This window comes from Homalodisca vitripennis, chromosome 2 (genome assembly GCF_021130785.1).
Source record: "Homalodisca vitripennis isolate AUS2020 chromosome 2, UT_GWSS_2.1, whole genome shotgun sequence".
Lineage (NCBI taxonomy): Eukaryota > Metazoa > Arthropoda > Insecta > Hemiptera > Cicadellidae > Homalodisca > Homalodisca vitripennis.
Window position 1 is genome coordinate 152,840,195 of NC_060208.1, and position 24,439 is coordinate 152,864,633.

The window sequence follows — 24,439 nt, forward strand, 5'->3', positions numbered from 1 at the left end:
TTTGTTTTCGTAAAGATATTAAGGAAACCAATCACCAAATTAATTGTACATTGCTAAAATATTCAGATTGATGGGAAGAAAATGCGAAGAAAATTGAATATGTATCAAATAAGCTCACTGTTGTGTAAAATAACATCGAAACACTTTTTCAAGAAAGTGTTAATTAAAAAAAAAGTTTATGAATTGACTAATAAATGTTATGATTTTGAACAACGGGAGTGGGGAAATGAAGTTAAGATTCAGGGCATACGGTATGAAAAAGGTGAAAATATTATAGTACTACTGGAGAAAATGTCAGAAGTAATAGGATTTAAATTTGAGGAAGAAATGGTCGATAACTGTTACAGATAAAAACCTATCTCTATAGATCCCGCAAAACCGAATGTTATTGTTGTGCGTTTTCTTCGCAAACGTGATGAAATACGATTTATTGACTTTCGTCGGAAGAAGAGAAATTTCAATTCACTAGACCCTGGTTTCAAACCTGGATATGGTTATACATTTCAATGACACTCTAACTCGAGAGCACTGCAAACTACTGAGAACGGCGCGTGAAGTAAAGAAGACTAAGCAATACGCGTATTTGTGGATGAAAAATGGACGCATCTTCCTGCGGGAAAATGAGGGCGATCGGTATGTGACTGTTGAAAGTGTCAGTGACTTGGAAAAGTTGGCATAACTACATGAGATAATGTCAAGAAAAATGTATTTTTAACCTAATTAGTTACAATCTGCATGAGCGTGTTTTGGTGTTTATTTTAGGATTTTAAAGTTTTGTTTATGGATAAATGTGTTTTATTTAACTTCCCACGACTTAACGCAACAATAGCCCCACTTGGGGCTAGACATACACATGACCAGTAGCCATTTTGCTTGTTGCAGAGACGCTACCTCAGAAAGGACAAGAATCCCAGCCTACCCGCTGCCTGCCTGTACTTTATTGTGTTTTATGTTTAAAATGTCATGTCTCCTTACCTGTGAAATTTAATGTTACAAGACTTATGTTTTATAATCCTCGTTATGTCAGATAACTTGATTACTCAAAAAGGAACGAGATCAGCTGGTTGTAATAAGTATAAAAAAATGTTTGAAAGCTTCTCACGTTAATGTGGAAAATTTAATTGTGCATTACGATTCTTTCTTTAGTCGTATCAAGGATAGTGGGTTTGATTTCATAGCTGTTTCCGAGACCTTTCTTAAACATGTTATTTAATCTTTATCATATAAAATAAATAGATATAATGCTGTAAGGAATGACAGAGAGGGTAAGGAAGGGGGGAGTTGCTTTACATATTAATCAATTGTTTAAATATAAAATAATATCACCCCAACATACTTACTGTAAAAAACCTTAGTATTTAATCGTAGAAGTATGCCACGGTTGAAATTTATTATTATATGTAGTTTATAGGTCTCCTAAAGCGGGACTTTTTATTCTCTTTTAAACCTCAGCTCTTAGGCTATGATGGCTTGCTTAAATCACTGTGGCTATTATTCCTTTCATGATTGGACCTCCCTGGGATTTGAACCCGTGATCTCTCAATTAGAGCCGTGGATATCCACTAATCTACGGCCGAGGAGAAAAGCGGGCCAATTAGCTGAATTATGTGATGTGTTAGCAACTTTAGTCCCTAATTACCAGAATATCTTAGTCCTAGGTGATTTTAATATAGATCTTAGTACTAGTAGACCATTTTATTACAAAACGCAGTTACTAAATCTGGTGGGTAATTTAAGTTTCACTATCCTACCTTTGCAACTCACCTATCATTTACCGCAGTTTGATATGGCTTGACTTAGTTATTTGTAATGACATGGACAAAGTGTAGAATTGTGAACAGATTCTAGCATCCGGGGTATTTTACCATGACATGATATACTGTATGTGGAAGTAGATCTAAAAGTTAATATAAGTAATAGTAGTAAAAATTTAGTTAGAGAATTTAAGAATATTAACATTGAGGAGATTAAAGCCGAATGTGCTCATGCAGCGGTTCTCAAACTTTTTAATTCGATACTTCTGCAATCCAGCTGATAGCTAGACACCCCTACATGTAAGCGTACTACATACAGTAAGTTTTTACAGTAAATTTACAGTCAACTTTTATTTACTTAGATTTGCTCATTTTATGGATACTACATTAGAGCCTACTGGTGCAATAGGTTTAATCGTAATCAAACAACAAATTCAATACAAATAATTACAATTTATTATTATTGTTTCAGATGCTACAGTACATAATTGTTATTTATAACTCGAAGTAATAATAATAACAACAGAGCTTCAATGGGATGGATGTGCTTGTTTTCTCTTTACGCTTAGTTTGTTGAAACGCCGTGTCTGTTCTGAAAACGCTACTCCGAGTCTTTGGTCAAATCCAGTCTTGAGAGATATTTACTCTTCATGGCAGCTGAAGCAGAAAACCCAGTTTCACAAGAATAAGTGGTGGCGAATGGAGTGAGTATTTCCAATGGCTTTAACTCAAGATTGAGTGTTCCTTTTGTACACCAATCTAGAAGGATGTGAGAGAAGAATCTTCAAACTTACTTTCAAGCTCAGTGTCACCCTGGATATCAATGAGATTTTCTTTTTCTATCATGTTGAGGGAGCACTAATCGACGAATGGTTGAACGTCCTCATCAAAATATTGTTTTAAACGAGATTTGAAGATTTTTAAGGGTTTAAGAAAGCATTTCTTTGGGTTAGCTGGAATAGTTTTGAGATCCATTTCTTCAACAATTTTAAGATTAGGAAATAGTTCACTATTGTCACTTTACATACCGCGTTCGTACAAACTTAGCTTCTTTACAAAGCTGTTCATCTTTTCAGTCCATTGCCTCCACTTCCACAACTTGTTACACAGTTACAAGAAACCTTTTCATTTCGATGTAAATATATAAACTTGTACTCAAAAGCTCAAGTACTTACTTACGCAAAACCAAAGTGTCTATGAAAATAACTATAAAACATGAAAATGTGCTACGTTCAAAACATGGAACTGCATTAGACGTGGCGCATTGGCGGACGGGTAGTAGTAGTGGGGGTTTCGGGAAAGTCCGGGGCCGATCAGTCACGGTTGTACTTCACGAGTCATTGGGAATCCACAACAACCAGGCGCTACCGCAAGTCATCTCCAGCACTGTACTGGAAACGTGTCGGTGTACACTCACAGTATTTTACTGCCGATAAACTAGGAAAAATAATATATTCAGCACTGTTACAACGATGACTAAAAATTATACGTACACTTGTAATTTTAAAAATACAAATTTTGCTTTATTATTTTGTAAGTAAATTAAATTAATTTTTCAATCAAGCATTGGCCCTCCCTGAACCTTCATTGCGCCCCCCTTGGGGGTAGCGCCCCACACTTTGCGAACCGGTGTGCTAATGTACAATGGAATGATTTGTATGAATAAAGATCTATTGATAATAAAGTAAAACTAGTTGTTAATAATCTTAATTTTTATTTAATAAGAATATTCCGGGAAGGAGAATACATAAAGAGACCTGTTTGCCCTTGGCTGGATACTGTTGTAAAACATATGATGACTGAGAAAGGGATTTAATATAGACGTCATGTTAAAACAAGAAATGTTAATATATGGGAAAGGTACAGAGTGCTGAGAAATGATGTTAAAAGATTATTGAGAGATAAACGAAACAGCTATTTTCACTCATCGATTTCTTCTGAGGGTACAAATAAAAAGATGTGGGATGTTATTAAAAATCAATGTGTTGGTAAACAAACTGATAGGGTAATTAAACCTAAGGTTAATCTTGATAATTTGAATGATTATTTTTGTGGAGTTCAAAATAATTTTGACTTGAACCTCATTGAGTACTATGAGAGACTAAGTATATACTTGAAACCAGTATTTCTTTACTGGTAACGGATTAAATACTTGATACTCTAAATCAGTATTTTAGTATTTGTAACGCTTTAAATACTGGATACTTGAAACCAGTATTTCCATACTGGTAACAGTTTAAATACTAGAAGACTTTAAAAATCAGTATTTCCGTATTTGTAACGCTTAAAATACTGAGTATTTTCCCTAATAAACACAGTTTTGTAAATTCTTTGATGTAATTAATAGTATTCAAAAGTACAATGCATTTATGTAAAAATGTATAAATATAGGTAATTTATTATTATTATAAAGTTTATACTTTTTGAGGTGTAATTAATGAATTTGATGATAAATTGAACCTTTGCTTCTTTGAATAGAGTCCAATGGGCTGTTCTAATGGGTGTTCTTTAAGGTTATGTAATTTTAATTTTCTTTGGTGCAATTTTGTATTATGAAACAATTAAATAAGCTCTCATTTAAAGTAAAAATATAAAATATCTAATCTCAGTTTACATAATTAAACACTTTTAACTCAATGTATTATATACACTGTTTCGTTTTCTTTAAAGCAATACATTTATTACCGGTACTCAATAACTAATTCAATAATATCACACTGATACCGGGGTTGGTAAGTGATTTACATTGTGAACTAGCAATATTTTCTAGTTGGGGCTTTACGATCGCAGTATTTATATTGTATTTGTCAGCCTCAAGTATCCATTTCAGTATTCTGTATCGGTAAGGATATGAGTACTTCAGGACTTGTAAAGTAATCAGTACGAGAAAATATTTGTATCTTGTAATCATACAGAGTACTAGATACAAAGTATCTGTCATCAGTATTTTTGGTTCTCAGTAACCGTTATAGATACTGGAGAAAAGTAACCGTTACAAAGTACTGATTACTGAAATACTGTCTCACCCTCATCTCTAGTCACTAGTCAGAAGTACGTTGGACTACTAGGTAGTAGGTTAACGCAGAGACCAGTACTACACTACTTACGTAACATAACGTCAATCCAAACCAACTGAGCTAAGTTTGAGTTAACCTCTTATCGAATCGGCGAGAGAAGGGTTAAGACTTATTGTTTGGCTTGGTGTTATACCAATTTGATGTTACAGCTTTGATATCAACATTTCGGTGAAATATAGCACTAATGATGTTGATTCCTTCACTCTTTTATATAATTGTGTAGATGAAGTATCTAGAATGACTTTGGTTGGATTACATGCTAGTAGATCTATTCTATATTATCTTGTGTTTATCTACGTTTGTCAATTTAGTTATGTTTCTACATCTCAAAACGGTAAGGTTATAAAATGTATAATTGCAATTATTTTTGTAATAATTCTTTTGTTGGTTGTCAGCTAACAGAACTTATCTTAATTAAGCTTAGTTCATATGTCTTAACAGTTTTGAAGTAGTTATTGCCAACTTTCATGTCCTAATTTTATTATAAACCAAAGAAATACGTAATGAAATCAAAACATGAAGTTAGAGGAAATAGCTTATGTTCAACATTACAACATAACCTCAAAACCACAATTAGCAATTTCCAATACATTTAAATCTTAATAGCATAAAAAGTCTTAACAATAGGCAAACTCAAAACATTCTTAGATATTTTGTGTAATCCTAGAACCTGTGTCCTCCAGGTGATTACGATATGCGGAACCGGTTTTTTATATCGAAGAATGTAGTCATCAATACCTAATATTCACATCTCAAATCCTAGACTATCAATCGATACCAAAGTATCTATAGGCCTAGTCCTCAATAACAATCATATGTTTTAAATTAAAATATGAATTTATAATATTTACAGTGATCAAACAAATTATTATTATAACCAAAATTAGAAAAAAACTGAAGATGACCATATTGCTCCTCTAACAGTTACAGTTGTTTCTTTCCCACAAATTTCACATAATGGGTTTTTCTGTACGAATTCAACATGTTGAAGCCACGAAAAACATGTCTTATCATATTTCAAAGCAATGTCGTATAGTTTTCTAAAATTGACTGCCATTTTTAATACTTACTTCTGTAAAATAGAAATATTACCCTATAAATGTATTATTTGAAAGTGTTTACAGCTGTTGATATAGATTATTAAGGTGAATAGTTAAAAATAATTAATCAGTATCGATTGATTATGTCGATGGTTATGATTAAGTAATAGCGTTTGCCAATTCCGATATAAAAACCGGGTCCGCTTATCGTGCCCTACCCGATTCAACTGCTATTGCTGTATATCCAAGCGGTTGATTTCAAGACATGATCACGTACATATTCACTGATCGCTTTATAACTTACATGGTTGCAAAGAAGAAGAATAATAATTATCAACAAATTGTGTTGGCATTTGAACTGCCAACTGACGATCCCTTGAGTCACGTACAATAGAACCAAGCAGAATAAACTTTTGTGCTTTTGTTCATACCTCTACCGTTACAAAAATGTTCTTGGTTTTCCAACTAGACTTAGGAAAGAGTTCTAAGTGTTGTTTGAGTTAGAAGTAGAAATGTAATAGATAAAAGCCTTTGTACAAACAACACACTGAGGATGCTCTTCATCATATATTTCAATACAAGTAAAACCATAATCTAAATTTTAAATATTTATCATGAAACTTTCTATATTATTTGATTTATAATCTTTCCAACGCATCTCCTACTCTTTCAAAATTGTTTACATCTCATTCTTATTTCAATTACAATATTAGTATTAAAAATCTTTGAATTTTTTTAACAAGAGTTGAACCACTTTGGTAGCCCTATTCTGCCCACCTCATGGGGTACTGGCTTGTGTGAGGTTTAATCAAACAGAATAAAGATGAGAGTCAATACAATACTACAAGGTCGATAGTACTAATAAAAAGTACATCACAGACAGGGTTTGAAAATGGGTGGTCACTCAAGCCCAATTCCACAAAAATAGAACGTTTATTGATTTATAAAATCAAGGTGGGCAGTATTGTCTCTAAGATACTAGGTACGCATGCTCTGACTAGCTTTATTTTGCATTCAGATACTTCAATATAGACCAAGTATTTTCAACTTCACCATTACATCATTCTAAGCAGTAAAAATATTATTATATCCTGCTAAAAATAAGAATAATTTAACTCTTGTAATATCAATAATACTTTTAAAATTACTCTTTATTTGTACTATTAGTTACATTATTTTTGATAGTACAAATTAAGATGATTTATCAGTGGTTATTGGTAGTACATTATTATTCCTATAAATTGTACTAAATGATTTTGGAGGTGCATTGCTAATGAAGTAATACAGTACTTTGGTATTATCCAGAGGCTACTATTTTTGATAGAGACAGAGTGGCCTCCTTCTCGCCGACATTGCTTCCTGTTCTTTAGCAATGTTTTTAAACTAATTGCAAAAGAAGAAAACAAGAACGGACCGTCATAACTACATGTAATTTTCACAGTATAAGTCTGTTCTTTCCAAAAATGTAGTTGTTTTAAGTCCCCGGAAAGAACAACTTTTCAAAAAACAGTGGCCTCCGGCTAATACTGTTGTACCAATAATACTTCAGGATGTGTTGTTTATTTATTCATATAAATCTGTTTTTATCTATCTTGAAAGAAAATAAAACACCACTTTAATATCAGTTTGCAAATATGTTCACTGTTTTCATTAATATATCCAAAGACAATTCAAATTGTTCCATTTCCCTAAAAAATAATTTATTGATGATGAACATTTGTTTTCTATGTTCTCTGAAATTTGTTCTGATTCAAAATAAATAGCTCTACTGTTTGGTTTAAACCCTTTTATATATAGTTTGATATATATATATATATATATATATATATATATATATATATATATATATATGTATATAATTCTTTCAAAGGACATAAATCTGTTTAGTACTGATTTGCTTGGTCCTTCTGAGTTCAAAATTGGTTTAATGGGTTCTAAACCTTTCTTTGGGCATTCACTTGATATAAAGAAGAGAACAATTTAACATTATTGTTGATGCTCTTAGATGGAAGCTATTTGATACAAGGGGTAAAATTGAGAATTAAGGAACCCAATGCAGAAGTAAACATGTAACAAAACTAATATAGAAAGCATTAAAATTTATATTTAAATCATATAAACATTATGCATATGGTAAGTTCTTAGATTGGAAAAACTTTCATATTATTTCAGATGATGAACATGGAGATATGATACTTCAAAGACAAAAGGTAGAAGTAAGTACATCTTCTCCATCACCTGATCTGTCAACGAGTATGAAGACAAAGTTTGTAAGTAAGATTTGATTAGAAAATGATTTGTTAAAACTATAATTTGGTTGAATTGTTTTTAAATAGTACAATATATTATGTTGTTTAAAAATTATTTGTGTCAAATTAAAATATGGCTAACAAAAACATAAAATTGAATTATCTGACCATTTTTGGAAAAAATATATATAAAAACATTGAAATGTTGCATCAATGCTAAGTTTACAATGTGTGTTGTTGCAGTCTATCAAACAAATGTTTGAATGTTAAATATGTTAATTTAATTATATATAAGATTCTTAAAGCTTATCAAGTAAATTAATTTAAAAATTAAAGAAATGTCAATTTATTTTGTTGTGCCTATATTTTTACAGCTTTTCTTTTTTTGAGTTGGCTCCCAAAATTAGCAGTTCAATTTACTTACATTATTCACAAGTTTGGTCAAAAACCAATTAGAAGTTTATATCATATTATTTAATGTGTTATTTTGTGAGTGTGTGTTATTAAAATGGTAAGCAATATTGCCTGTGGGCATACTGGATTTAACCTGGAAATAAAACCTGGATTTCTAATGTGTTTTGTTTATATCTATATGTAGAGGGAGGGCCAGTGCCCCAGCAATATAGAGTGTTCAAGACTTGGAGATCCTTGTATCAGTTGTATTTTCAATGAAACATGCATTTATGGAGCTCCAATCAAGGGAATTTGTAAAGCTCACGTCCCTGATTGCACAGTAAGTATGTTGCTTTAAAAGTAGGCATGTACAGCTCTAGAGCAGAATACAAGTAAACTGATTGGCTGGTTTTCTCTAATTTTATTCTATCATGTTGAATGAATTGTATTTTAAATGTCTTACTTTCATGTTTTAAGTTCTTTCTTTTAAACTCTTTCAGTGATGTATGATTGCTATAAGGTCAGTTATATAAACCAGACTTTTGTAATATAGATTTATTAGTTATAGAATAACACACAAAATGACTCCTAACTTTTCTCAATGTAGTCTGCTGCATGCTCTATACATATTTTCCTTAGTTTTAGAAGCTTTGAGTATAAACCAGACTTTTGTAATATATATATTTATTACTGTACTTATAGAATAACACACAAAATGTCTCCTAACTTTTCTCAATGTAGTCTGCTGCATGCTCTATATATATTTTCCTTAATTTTAGAAACTTTGAGTATAAACCAGACTTTTGTAATATATATATTTATTACTGTACTTATAGAATAACACACATAATGTCTCCTAACTTTTCTCAATGTAGTCTGCTGCATGCTCTATATATATTTTCCTTAATTTTAGAAACTTTGAGTATAAACCAGACTTTTGTAATATATATATTTATTACTGTACTTATAGAATAACACACATAATGTCTCCTAACTTTTCTCAATGTAGTCTGCTGCAATATTAATTTTAGAAACTTTGAGTATAAACCAGACTTTTGTAATATATATATTTATTACTGTACTTATAGAATAACACACATAATGTCTCCTAACTTTTCTCAATGTAGTCTGCTGCATGCTCTATACATATTTTTCTTAATTTTAGAAGCTTTAAGATTCCTTCTTTAAAGAAACTATGAGCTTAAATCATGAACTAATTGTGCTTGCGTTCCTCTACTTACAAACCATCAAATCATTTTTATTGCCGTATGGCAGTCACATGTAGTGACAAAGTCAAATTTCAATCAAATGCCTCGTCAAAGAACTATTAATAAGTATTAATAACATATATTAAAATAATTTTAAGAAGTGGCAATCATTAGATAACAAAGTAGAAATGAGATCCTTGTGGTTCTGTAGACTAGCGTGGTTAAAATAAAAACTTACATAAATATACGTAATATTATAAAATACTCAATATAAAAATAATTAATATAAAACAGTAAAGAGAGCAATATTAACGGCAGTATTTAACAGTCAAATAAATTAAAACAACATATAAATAACAACAATAAAACTTAACGAATAAATTAATGTTAAAAGAGGCTAATGAATAAATATGGCTCATAGATAACAATGCTGGCTGGCATGAGACTAGCAAAGTAACAAGATAAATGTTAATGAAATAACAAAACAATAACAAACTATTAAATTAAAAGGCAATAATCTCGACATGTCAGGAAGTCAGTCAAAGAATAAAATGGATTTCTCAAGAGCCAGGCAATTAACTTATTTTTAAATGTCTGCATGTTATACTTATTAATTAGTTTACTAGACTTATTGTAAACTCTCTTTAACATCACTGTATGACTCATCAAAGTTTTGCTCAACCTTCAGTGACCAAAAGACAGATTATTTTTACCTCTTGTGTTATAATTATGAACATCTTCATTAAACATCAAAACAGGGGATTTTTTAAGAGCATAAATAACAAGATCAAGGATGTAGAGATTAATAACAGTATTGATTTTAAGTTCTATGAAAATAGGTTTGCAGTGGTCAAAGGGATTCAGCATTAGCAGTGGTATTCTGACGGCTTTTTTTTGTAAAATTAAAAAGTGTTTTAGCGTGATTTAAGTAAAAACCATTTGTTTGAAACCATGCAGATGCATCAGCTATAACAGACTTAACAGTGTCACTGAGATCGTATATGTTATCACTATGATTAATAAAAGAGGTATCGTCAGCATAGATCAAAGTTTTTGACCTAACATTTAGGGGAAGATCATTAATGCTAATTAGGAATAGAAGAGGGCCAAGGAACCTTGGGGAACACCAAACTCAAGCTCAATATCCTGTGACCACTCTCCATCAATACAGACCCTCTGCTTATGGTTAGCAAGATAGGACTTAAATAAGCTAAGAGCAGCCCCACGTATGCCATAGTGTTCGAGCTTCGACAACACGTCCCCATGACATACAGTGTCAAAGGCCCTGCTCAGATCACATAAGGTAGCCTGTGCAAAGAGTCTATTCTCAAAGACATACAATACCTGATGAACAAGCTTGTCCACAGCATCCATGGTTGCCCTAAGTTTTCTAAAGCCAAACTGAAAATTGGACAAAATACAATTATTTTCAAGAAAAGCACTTACTTGATCATGAATAATGATTTCAAACACTTTTGAAATAACAGGAACTATCGAAATAGGACAGTAACTGTCTGGTTTGTCTCTAGGACCTTTTTTTGTACGCTGGACAAACATGTGCTAATTTTAACTCGCCAGGGTAAATGCCTTCTTTCAGACAGCGGTCTATTCAGATGGTTAGAGGTTTAAAAATGCAGTTCATGATTTTTTTTCATCATGTTATTTGACATAAAGTTTAAATCCTGGCTAATAGAGTTGTTAAGTTTTTTTTATTACCCTTAGAACATCCTCTGTAGACAATGTTTTCCACACAAATACTGAATCAACCCTACTGAAATTCACTACCAAGTCTATGGCAGATCAGTAGGCAATATTTGATTTTTAATATCCTTAACAGAGTCTAGACAGAAATTATTAAAAGTTGAAGGAGATATCCGAGTTATATTAGGCTTCCTATTCAGAGCACAGTTATTCTTAACAATATTCCAGGCAGCTTTACATTTATTTGAGCTCTGGTCAATCTCCCTCCCACTGCTTCTTCCAAGAGCCCAAACAAAACAATAGTTACATGAAAATAGATCGTTGCTGTAAGGAGGGAGTTCAAGTATTTCCAGTGGGACCACTCCAGTTTATCCCTCGTGAAAACTGCCGTGAGGCCTGGTGTTACTTGAAAAAGGATGATACCTCTGATGGCTACGCACACCCAAGACTGATAATTACCTCTGAAGTGATTTCATTAAAAAAATTGTATATTATTTTAATATCTTTGTTTGTTAAATACATAAGTTGTGCAATGAATAGTATAATCTCTTGGTTACTCATGTTTGCACTGGTGAAAATACTGTATACTTCTCAAAACCACCTAGGGCCGCTATTTTGAAACCTTACAATTTGTAAGACCAACTATTGTTGTAAATGAAGCGTAAGAATTCAAAATCACTTTTTGTTTTGCTTGACAATGCCTAATAATTTAAATATAAACCATTACTTTTCCAAACTTTGAATGACTGCTCTTAAAATCCTAACATATCAAATAAAGTGTAAGTAATGAAAAGAAATTATGCACAAATTCAAATGAGTGCCACCTTGAGAGTTCATTGGTTGAGAGGGCTAATGGACTCATCCATGCCTTGTTTATTTAAATCTCTATCAAGTTTTGTTTCAATCAATTAAGAATTGTGTCAGTCAGAATTTACAATCATGTTACAAGGTATAACATAATAAAGGTTTGATAATGGTGGAATATGAACTTTGTATTTCTTTTCACAGGGGTCAAAGGAATTTGAAAAAGAAATAATTTGTCGCTACTGCTATCAGACAGATCACTGGGAACACTCCTGTGTGTTAAAAGGAGGATGTAGTTCAGTCTCTTCCCCTAAAAGCTATTACAGGTTTGTTATATTATTCTAAACGTTGCACTAATAATATTTTTTCAATATTCCCAATTACCCAATTCAAAAATTAATAACAAGTTTATTTATGTTTTGAAGATTATCTAGTACAAATACCGAGTCAATACAATCATCAGTGAGTGAAAAGAGGTTAAGACATTGTTAAGGAAATAGGATTTTCCGTACATTTGCCATCATTCAGTGATGCAAAAAATCAGTAACATTACGTTTCGAGATCTGCAATCTGATCTCTGCCTCAGGTGAATAACTAACCTAACACATAACTACAATCTAAATGAAAATAAATAAATCATACCAGAGCATTGTGACACACATAAGTCAGGAATCAGAACAAACATGTTGTGTGTCAAACATGCACTTAATAAACACAACACTAATTATTAAAACTGAACTACACAATATATGTCACAATTAATAAATTATTAATCAACCATTAAAAACGTCTGTTGTGAGACTTATCTACAAGAAAGGTCTTATAAGACATTATGAAAATTATAGAACAATCGCTTTACTCCCAAGCCTAGAAAAGATTTTTGAGGTTTATGTTGCTCAGTCGTTGAAAAGTTTTTGGTAGAATGCTCTGTATTAAGTGATAGTCAATTTGCATTTCTAACAGGGAAAAGTGTTCATAGCCTATTAAAGTCTGTTTGTGAATACATTAATATTCAAGTTGATAAAGGGTATTACATTCTGGTCCTCTTCATTGATTTAAGCATTCAATACTATTGACTTTAGGAAGATGAGTAAGGTACTTGAATGGGTGGGTATTACTGGATCTTCACTGGCCTAGTTTGGATCTTACCTCAATAACAGGCCATTTTAAGTAAAGATAGAACAAACATATAGTGAAACTCAATTTTACAATCTAGGTGTTCCACAGGGAAGTAATTTGGGGCTGGTACTTTTTAATCTTTATATAAATAATATATTTAGAGTTGTAAACAATGTTAAAATATGAGGATATGCAGATTATTTACTGGCTATTGCATCTCATAAAAACTTAAAACATGCTTCAGAAGGCATTTGACAGAATTAATAAATGGATACATGCTATGGAACTCATAACCAATCCAAGCAAAACTGTCTTAATGAATATACATTTAAGATATAAATGTACAGGTATACAACAAAACCCAATTATAATATACCACACATGTCCATGTTTGCATCGCCCTGGAAATACACATTGTGATTGTCCTAAAATTAAACTAGTAGAAAAATGTGTATATCTGGGAATTGTTGTAGATAACAGTCTTACATGGAAGGACCACATTGAAAAAATTATTAGAAAAATTAATTCCTGCATTCCTGCTTTCTACAGATTAATCAACATCATCAGTTCCCAGAATTAATTAATAATATATAAATTCCTCATTGAATCTATTATTATATAAGATATGATATAATAATGTATGGAACAGCTGCAGAGTGCCACTTAAATAAATTTAAAAAGGTACAAAAGACAATTCTTGAAATGCCATTTGGTAAATATGTTCATAACTGGTTATATACTACAGCTAATACCCTAACACCAATAATTATTATAAACTTAGCATATTCCTAAATTATTTTAACGATTACAAATACACAATATACAGCTACTACATTGAGAAACACTCCAAGATTCAAATTACCCCAAATAAAAACTGTGTTTGGGGAAAGATTAGCAGATAATATTGTGTCCACATTATACAACGCCCTGCCTCAGTCCATTAGGAAAATTGTAGAAGTCTTAAAATGGTGGTGAGTGGTTATTGCGGAGCTGTCTCATAGGATGCAGTTTCCTCCAACATAACACAAAATCCCAAGATGAGAACAACTAGACCTATTATTATTATTTGAATACTGTTAATAAAAGACTTTTTGGTATATTTACATTTATGTAAGAAATGTCACAAACAATGATAGCATCGGTCTTTCTTTGCAACATTTATCAACGAACAGATGTTTGAAGCAGATTTGAGAAATTAATTGGTCAGAACGTAGTGATGTAGCCAAACTCATTCCTAAGCCAAGTTTCCTGTGTCAAAAGTATTGGGAAAAAGTCCCGTTTTTTCGTGCTCTCTCGAAGTGCGTGACCAGACACAGTAAACCAACATTTGTATTGCAAACTTTATAATTTTTGTGCATACTTATTACACATTATTATTCAATAAACTAAATAACAAATTAATCAGTAAAACATCACTGTTGTGTATTTCATTATTGTATTTTGATTTATAACCTAAATCACATTTTTCCGGACATTTTCCATCGTTCAGTGAAACAAGAAATCAGTAACACTACGTTTCGAGATCTGCAATCTGATCTCTTCTTCAGGTAAAGAACTAACCTAATACATAATTACAAACTAGGTTAAAATAAACAAATCTTACCAAAGTGTTGTGGCACGCCTAAGTCAGGAATCACAACCACCATGTTTGTCAACTTCACTAACATGCACGTAATAAAAAACTATACACAACACTAATTGTTAAAACTGAACTACGGAATACAGGCCACAATACGTCTTCATTCGTCTACTAACCACCTACGACTGACCAGAGGGCACAACCAATGGTAATCGTCACGGCAGACAAAAACAAGATGGCGGAAATAAAAAGGAAGGGGGACACTGAACGATGGCAAATGTCCGGAAAAATCTTTTTTCCTTCACAATCCTTCCTTCCATCGTCAAAAATAACCTTCAAACAAAGAACTAAATCAGATTTTAAACAAACACAATTGGAGAATTTCTCAATGCAGTGTTGGTCTCAAAGAGCTGGTATAATTAATATATTCTAAAAATAGTGTAATTCAACACTAAATAAGTTTTTTTTTTAATTCCAGAACAAACTGCACTGTGAAACCAGACATACAATGTCTGGGTCGAAGGACGTTCTTCAAGAACCTTCCATGCAACTGGACCGGGGGCTACCGATGGTCTACTGCACTGATATTAAGTGTCACTCTGGGTGGCTTTGGAGCAGACAGGTAATGTTTTATGTTTTCCTCACTTATGTTGATATCATATAGACAATAGACAATTCTTTATTAACATAATGTTCATTGAGAACAGTATCAAAGTAAGCAATACAAATTTGTTTCACAAAATACAATGGTTTGTAATGATTCAAAAGGTTACATTGCAAATAAAAATGTCAAATGCTCTTTGAAAAATTTATTCTATGGAGTAGTAAGGGTGGTCAGCAAGCCATTTATGGAGTGCCAGTTTGAGTTCCTTATCTCCTATCTCTCTCAGCTCCGATGGCAGGTGGTTGTGAAATTTCCTCTCTATGTATGTGGGTTTTTTTTTTTAACTATGACAGTCGATGTGCTGGGAGGTCATACAAAGTAGTGTCTCAGAGTTTGTAGTGAACTTAACCCCGCTTTGGTAGGCCCTCTTAGGATGTGGCTGTTATAATTGGAGGGGCGAATGATATGAACCGAGTTGCCTACATAAATCGTCGAGCTGCCCAGGTTATTCCTAAGCAGATTCATACATTTTGTCAGAAAAATAACCACACCAAATTTATAGTTGTTCCAATGTTTCCAAGATATGACCTAGGAACGACACATATCATTAATAAACAGATTGCAATTTCAAACAAGAAACTCAAAGAAATGAACAGTTTTGGTGTTACTGACAATACTCAGCTTAGAAAACAGTATTTTACTCGCTATGGAATGCACCTAAACAAGATGGGGAAAAGATTACTTGCCAGAACAATAGTCCAGGCTATTGGTTCCCTAACATCAAATGTTCCTTCAGGAACATCTGCAGATCCCCCGGCTTTGGATAGTAGTGAGAGTGGCCAGCAGACGACACCCCCACCAGGTCACATAAAAAGCCCTGAGATCAGTCAAACGATTTTGAAGATAACTCCACAGGAGAATACCACCAGTTCCCCTTCAACTGTGAACAGCTGTGGCAGTTGCAGGATTACACTCTTCCCAAGGCAGACTACCAGGCACACTTCTAGAGAGAATAGTTTGGAAGAATTACAGCAGTCGTCCCAGTCGGAGCCAAATATCCAACTCTTAGAGACAAATCAACAGACACCTGTACGAGGATACTCTGCCTGTCTCCCTCCGGAGGAAAGTCCTGGAACATCTCTGCTGTCCTCAACTCTTGTGAATAATAGTATTTCTTCACCGGTACAGGGCTTTAATACACCAAACACTGACAAAATTATTTTGACGCAAAAATTAGTGAATGAGTGCAATCATTTTACAAGAGAGCCTCAGGCTGAAAATAGTTATTTTTTAAGGAAAAACAAACACCATGTAACAAAGCCTTAGTTAATAGCAATAGTCTATCATATGAAGCAAATAAGAATCATAATAACCATATTAGCAATTATTTTGGTATGTTTTTGAATGTTCAAGGGCTCAGAAACAAAACATTACTCTTAGAGACCTCTTTAACTAATGTTTCAAATTTAATTTTCATTTGTTTATCAGAGCATTGGTTTAAACCTGCTGAATTGCCATCATCATTCCCAAGTGGATTTAGTTGCATCTCAGCCTACTGCCGGAATTCTCATAGTAGAGGTGGTTGCCTGATCTTTGTAAATGATCAAGTTCAGTCAAGACCATGTGACGTGAATGGTTTCTGCATAGAATTTCATTTTGAATGTTGTGCAGTTTTTATAGATGAATTGAAAGTTTTAATAATATCTTTATACCACTCCACAGCAGGCGATTACAATATTTTTCTTGAAACCCTGGAAAATTTGCTTTCTTATACATCTAAGTGGCCAAACTATACTGTCATAGTCGGTGGGGACATAAATATTAATTTTGATGTAAATACAAATAACAAATCTGTCAAAAGTATGCTTAACATCCTTTGACAACATGATGTTTATCACTTGAACAACAACTCTACACGAAGTCATAACTGCTTAGATAATGTTTTTATTAACTGTCATAGAAAATATATTTTGTCATGTAATGTAGGTCCTTTTATTTTCTCAGACCATGATGCAATTTTAATTAATCGGACAAATAAAATTTATGACAAATATGAGGACACTGTAGCTGTTAAATTTGACTCCAACTGTAAAACAGTCTCTTTTCCAAAAACTGCAATCAATGAATTAGCCATTAGATTAGCTTCATATGATTGGCTGAACCTGATCTCTCATTGTATTTCAGGTAAATACAATGCAGAGTTAGTATTTGAAGTAATATTTTCTATTTTAGTTAATATCAAATTTCTACAAAAAATTAAAACAGTTAAGTTTAGAAAAAATTATGCACAAATAAAAACTAAGTGGTTCAACAATGAATTGTCTTCCATGAGGGATAGACTTTTCTTTTTAAAGTCACTGAATGGAGATACTACCAGCAATGAACTTCAGCAACATATTAAGACCTTACAAAGAGAATATAGACAGGCAATAGTAGATGCTAAAATGTTGTACAATTCTAAACTTATAGAGTCCAGTAATATTAAGTGTAAGGCAGCATGGAGAATAATAAATAATAACATAGAAAATGGTAGTAAAGTAACAAGTGGTATACCTCCTGATGACTTTAATGATTTCTTTATAAATTCCGTGAAAAATATTAAACAAAAAATAAATATGTCAAACCAAACTCCGAGCACTCAAGATCTTGTTCAGAAACATTTCATTCCATCTTTCTCATTTACTTGGAAACATATATCTCCCAATGACGTAATAAATGCTGCCAAGCGTCTGAGTAACTCCAATAGCTGTGATATATATGATATTCAATTCAATTCAAAATTCTTTATTAATTTTTTATGCACATGTGATACAATGAATAGTGTCAAAGTTCTAAATACTACCTAAATAATATTTACAATGTTAAGTACAGCTAGTACTTGATTGCAAGCATCTTGGAAACTATAAAGAGAGGTGGATAGTTCCTCAATGGAATAGAGAGCTTTGTTGATTAGGTACTCTTTTAGATTTTTTTTGAACTTAGAGCCACTTTCAGTTTTTATGTTTTGTGGGATGTATTTTTAAAAATTTGTTTCCCATGTATGTAGGTTTTTTTTCAAAAAACTTCAACTTATGGTTCGGAATAATCTCGTGTTTTGCTCTAGTGTTGTAATGGTGACTGGGTGTCTTAGATATGTCAAATTTTCTTATAAAACAGGTGATAACAACTTTAGCAGAACCTTTTTCATACTGTTTACCTCTGCCTACTTTAGGGAGTTTTCCCAAATAAACTTAAAATAGCTCGTATTTGTCCTATTTATAAGAAGGGGCCCAAGAACGAGCCAAATATTTACCGCCCAGTATCTGTTATACCAATACTGTCAAAATTATTTGAAATTTTTGTATACGATCAAATTAGCATTTTTTTGGAAACTAATGACTTCTTGAGTATGTCACAATTTGGCTTTAGGTCAGGAAAAAGCACCTTTGACGCAATAGACAGCCTTGTTAAATTTGTGCTAAATGCTTTTGAAAACAAAGACTTTGCTCAGGCCACTCTCTGTGACTTGAGCAGGGCGTTTGATTATGTAAATCACAATGACATCCTTATGAAATTAAAATATTATGGTTTAAGTGAGAATGTTAATTTTTTTGAATCATACTTAAGTAATCATAGACAGAAATTATTTGCCGAGGGAAAGTGGTCAGGAGAGCTCTTGGTTGAGTATGGAGTTCCTCAAGGCTCTGTTCTCGGACCACTTTTGTTTCTGGTAGCTATCAATGACTTACCTTTCTCAGTCAATTCCAAAACTATATTATATGCAGACGACATAACCATTTTAAGTAGTAGTAATGAACTGAATGAATTGAAACAAATTTCAATGGAATCCATTCAACAAGCATCATTGTGGTTTAACTCCAATGGATTTTTGTTGAATGAAAACAAGACACATCATATAACTTTTAGCCTGAGACAAGTAAATTACAATATTTATTCTGATATTGAATTGTTGGATAATGTGAAGTTGTTGGGTGTATGTGTGGATGATCATTTAACATGGGGTCCCCACATTGATCACCTATCAGCTAAGCTCTCCAGGATTGTTTACCTCTTAAGACGTCTCACGTGTTGTGTGCACACTGATTACCTCAGAACGGCATATTTTGCTTTCTTTCAATCAGTGCTCAGATTTGGCCTTATTCTATGGGGAAACTGCAGTAGGATATCAGAAATTTTTACTATACAAAAGAAAGCCATTAGAATTATTGCACGTTGTGAACCATTAGCTCACTGTAAACCAATTTTTATTGCAAATAAAATTCAAACTAGCCTATATTTAACTTATATGTATTTGATATTGTAACCTACATACTCAAACATCCTGAACCTCTGAAGACATACAGTGACAGACATATGTATAACACCAGAAATAGAGAAAATGTATCCATAGAGAATTTTATAGACTAAACAAAACTATTAATAGTCACACAGTAATCGCTTTGAAAGTATACAAATTTTTAAGACCACTTATCTCAAAATATAGTTTTAATGAATTTAAACAAAAATTTTATTCCTGGCTTTTAATCAATCCATTTTATTCATTGAAAGAATTTTTTGACTGTGGAACTGTTAGTTTCTAGACATAACCTATTTAATTTAATGATTAGATTTTAAATGTTAATGTCATGTTTTTTATTTATACAAACTATATTAGAAAATTTATCAATGTTGTATAATTCTGTTATTGTAATTTCTGAGGCTGTGTTTTACTTGTTGTTGGTATTTGTTACATACCTGTTTTAATTTGTTTATTTATATTTTAAAATAATTTAAATTGTGGCGTGACTGTTTTGGTAACTTCATGTTTTGGGTACCAAATTTTCCTTGTCTGGACCAACGAATTATAATAATGGAACGCGCTCTGGGCCGGAGAAACCGAGCCGAAATCCTGGGCTGCGTTCCGAGTCTGCAGGCGCTGGAAATGGGCAAGAACTAACTCCGCCCATATGGCAGGCATTATAGTAATGATCTAATATCACTTTAAAACGCCTTGTAGACTTAATACAATTGTTAGATACTACAATTTATTTATTATTACAAATGTTAGTAGCTGCTTTTTACCGTGGATTTTTATTTTCTGTTAAAAAAACTGATTTTTGTGCAATATCAAAATAACTGAGATTTTGACTTTTATTTTTCTTACAAAGTCGGAAACAAATATTACAGGCATTAAAATATTACCCAGATGAAAAAAAAAACAACTTTTTATTGACAGTATTTTATTTCAAAATAAACTACAAAAAATTTACAAACATGACACACTTAATCTACGTGTTAGAAAATAAAATTATTTTGACCAATATTTTTGCCTTATTTCTAAGTTGGTTTCTTTTTTAATGTCAAAAGTTTTTGTTTTTTCGATGTGATGAGATATTATTTAAAAAAAATAGTTTAGTCACAGTTTTAATTCAAAGTAACTCGTGGCTTCCTGTCAATTTAGAAGTGGTCGCATTTGTTTGAGATAACTAGAGTAAATAATAATATTTTACAATTTTCAATACCGTACATCATCACTTGATCTACTTAATTTACCCTTAGATTTAAAATCAATAAAAAGTTAATGTGTTCTAAGATCAGCATCATTGGCATGGAGTACAGAACTTGGTGAGTTCTTGCCCACTTTAAGCGCCTGCAAATCCATGGATACACCAGTAACGCACAGCTGTGTGCGACCGGAAAACACAACATGCTGCTTATGGGCAGTGCGCGTTCCAGTAGTATAGTTCGTTGGTCTGGACTTATGCTAGTTTTTATATTTTATACATGACTTGTGTTGATGCTCGTGTAAGCTCTATGACAATAAACATATTCTTATTCTCTTACTGCATGCATTACAGTTTCTTGAACGTATAGTGAGGATCTTATGGGTTTTAAAGGCTTCTCTACAGCTGTCAAGTGGTTGCAATCCTGCATGTATTCTGACTGCGAGTTTTTGTTTTTCGAGAATCCTTTGAATTTGACCAGCTGAGGTTCCTCCCCATGCTACTAAACCGTATCTCATGTAAGCCTCAAATGAAGCGAAATAAGCAGCTCTTGTAGTTGTTTCGCCAGTAGCTTTGATGATTTTGATTGCAAAGAGGTTGGAACTTAACTTTGTACAGAGTGTGCCTACATGAGAAGGTCCAGGATAGGTTTTTATCAAGAGTTATGCCCAAAAACTTGACTTCATCATTCATTGTGACCTACCATGGCACACATTCAGATCTCCTTCAAAAAGCTATTTGGGCAGTTTTTATGGTGTTTACTGCTAAGTCATTGTTATGACAGTACTGGTAGGCCATTTTGAGGGATATCTAGGATGTGATTGCCAGATTTTCAGTTGAGGTTCCAATAAATACCAGAGTTGTGTCATTGGTGTACATCAAGGTTAAGCATGCATCTCCAAATGTATTGAGGTAAGTCATTAATAAAGAGGATAAGAGTACAGGTCCAAGAACGGTTCCTTGCGGGATGCCTCAGCTTACAGGTAGGAGAGTAGATTTTACATAATTAGATATTCTGTTTGTCATAGCTCAACCAGTTGTGTTTTCTCCTTCTAGGTAACTTTGGAACAAATTTTTGCTATTCCTGCTATTCTCAAGTTTTCCAGTTTCCAAATGATGAGATCATGGCTGAGACAGTCAAAGCTTTACTAAAGTCTAGGAATATTCTAGTTGTTAAATTCCATTCTTCAATACTATCTATAAGAGACTCTACCATTTTGATTATTGCTGTGGTGGTTGACATACCTTTAATAAAGCCATGTTGATAGTTTGTCAGTAAATTATGGTCTTCGCAGTGGTCCAGTCGTCTTCTGAGAACGATCCTTACCCACAGTTTTGAGAAAGTGGATATAAGGGAGATATGTCTGTAATTACTGGGATCTAACTAGCTTCCATTTTTATATTTTGGATATACTTTTGCTAGTTTTAGGCCGGAAGAAATTTACCATCTCTAAATACTTGAATACGTCAATGAGGGGCAGTGTAGATTCTTCAGAGCAAAACCAAACGATTATTTTGATTTGAGGTTGTTAATGATTATTCTGACTTAATTTTCATTTGTTTCTCGAAAGTGTATGAGCTGTTGAAGTGCTGGCTGTAGTGAAATAGTCCTCAGTATCCCACTGTTTGTTTCTAATGTTTTTTTTTTCAGCTATTGTACAAAGTGAGAGTTAAAATTGTCTACTACTTCTACAGAGCTGTAAATTATTTTTCCATTAACTTCTAGCTTTATTTTGTTCACTGATTTTTCTTTCTTGGACATGTTGTGTATGTGACTTCCCACGTAGCCTTGGATTTATTGTCAGTATGGGCTCTTATATCTTATTGATTCTTCCTTGTCATCGATAGATCCTGTCACTTCATAATTACGAAGGGCTGTCAGGTATCTGTCTTAATTTATTGGATTCATAGTCATATTTGGGTTTTAGTTTTTATATAATACTAGGAATTTCTGGAAGGATCATAAAACATCAGTTGGGTCTCATTTAGTGGAAAAAGTTCTGTTTCTATATCTAGAAAACTGTTTTTGGTTCCCCGTCAAAAATAAGCAATTTTTGTAAGTTTTCTCAGACTTTTCCTTTCCACAAGATGTGGGACAAAACATGAATCAAGAAAATAGCTTCCAATGAATTAAATATTTGGTCATAATCTCATTAGCTGTGGGCTAGAATTAGAATAGTATGATTCTCAGTCCTGTATTATATAATTATACAAGTATAGTTTTAACCTCAAGAAAACCAGTCTTTCAACCTTAATCTACTTACCAAATGTTTCCTTTTCATTTCTAATTAATTGTATAGTCCCTTCAAGGTGCAAACGTTTTATTGAAAATTCCCCTGTAGTATTTGTTGAGAGTAGATGGAATAGAAAACTTATTTTAAAATACATGTTGAAACTATTTTATTGTTTCTTCGAGTCAGATAGCAAATAGCCATAACTAATGAAGTTGGTACACAACAGATTAAACTGTTGACACAACAATGGTTCTATGTGTGAATAGGGTTACGTTACTCTAGATAAGTTAGTCAATATTAAAATTGTACCAATTTATTCCAAATTCTGTTTTTGTGGCTTTTTCAGGTTTTATCTTGGACATTGGCAAGAAGGCATTGGGAAGCTATTTAGTTTCGGTGGTCTTGGAGTATGGACACTCATTGATGTTGTACTTATTGCCATTCATTATTTAGGACCGGCAGATGGCTCACTGTATATTTAATTATTTATTTTTTAGTATAATAAATGTTTTTATGTTATCAATAACTTATATCTATTGTTATTTTTTTATACTCCAGTCTAATATAAATTAAATATTATAAATTCAATTTCATGAATGTAAATCTTGTAAATAATTCTTAAAATATATTTTGATAAACAAGAATTACATCAGGAGTTTCCAAACAATTTTGTACCATGCCTCCTATTGAACTGCAAGCCTCCCCCCCCCTTATAAAATAAATTTTATGGGCATATGACAAAAAGTAGGTAACTGGTAAGAGAAAAATAGTTACCGAGATGGATGTATCAGAAATAATTTGTATGGTAGAAGTAAAAAATGGACACTGCAAATAATGGGAACTTTGATGAATACAGAATTGAAATCCAGGATAACTGTATCAGTTTCTATCCATGAACTAGTTTACTTATTTATAATGTTAATCCCTTTAAAGGACCAAAATTGTTAAGTTACTTTTTGACTAACAAAAATATTTATTGTCTCACAAAATACGAGGGTCAGTCAAATATAAACAGGACTTTTATTACTATACCCAACGTCCAGGTTGTAGCAGGTAGCCATGTTGCAGTAGTGGTAGGGGGCAGCCTGGGGGAGGGGGAAAGCTGCAACAATGCGTTCTCAGTGCTGTTTTGTTTGTCATTGTAGCCATGTCTGAACAAGAGGTTGTACCTGCAGTTGCGCAACGAATTATCAT

At 32.7% G+C, this 24,439-nt stretch overlaps 1 protein-coding gene across 1 annotated transcript; it reads left to right on the top strand.

Annotated features, from left to right (window-relative positions):
• The first annotated feature begins 4,466 nt into the window (after window positions 1-4,466).
• LOC124354924 (TM2 domain-containing protein almondex-like) lies at window positions 4,467-23,775 on the top strand. Its single transcript, XM_046805735.1, has 6 exons — window positions 4,467-4,486; window positions 8,044-8,141; window positions 8,719-8,853; window positions 12,431-12,552; window positions 15,403-15,546; window positions 23,592-23,775. The coding sequence occupies exons 2-6, from the start codon at window positions 8,061-8,063 to the stop codon at window positions 23,725-23,727; spliced, it is 618 nt and encodes a 205-aa protein (XP_046661691.1). The 5' UTR covers window positions 4,467-4,486; window positions 8,044-8,060; the 3' UTR covers window positions 23,728-23,775.
• The last annotated feature ends 664 nt before the right edge of the window (window positions 23,776-24,439 follow it).

What these genes read in the sequence shown, in the direction of transcription:
- LOC124354924 (XM_046805735.1), top strand. Translation starts at nt 8,061, where the DNA reads ATGATACTTCAAAGACAAAAGGTAGAAGTAAGTACATCTTCTCCATCA. An exon ending in CGAGTATGAAGACAAAGTTT is followed by an intron (nt 8,142 to 8,718) that starts GTAAGTAAGATT and finishes ATCTATATGTAG; the next exon opens with AGGGAGGGCCAGTGCCCCAG. An exon ending in CTCACGTCCCTGATTGCACA is followed by an intron (nt 8,854 to 12,430) that starts GTAAGTATGTTG and finishes TTCTTTTCACAG; the next exon opens with GGGTCAAAGGAATTTGAAAA.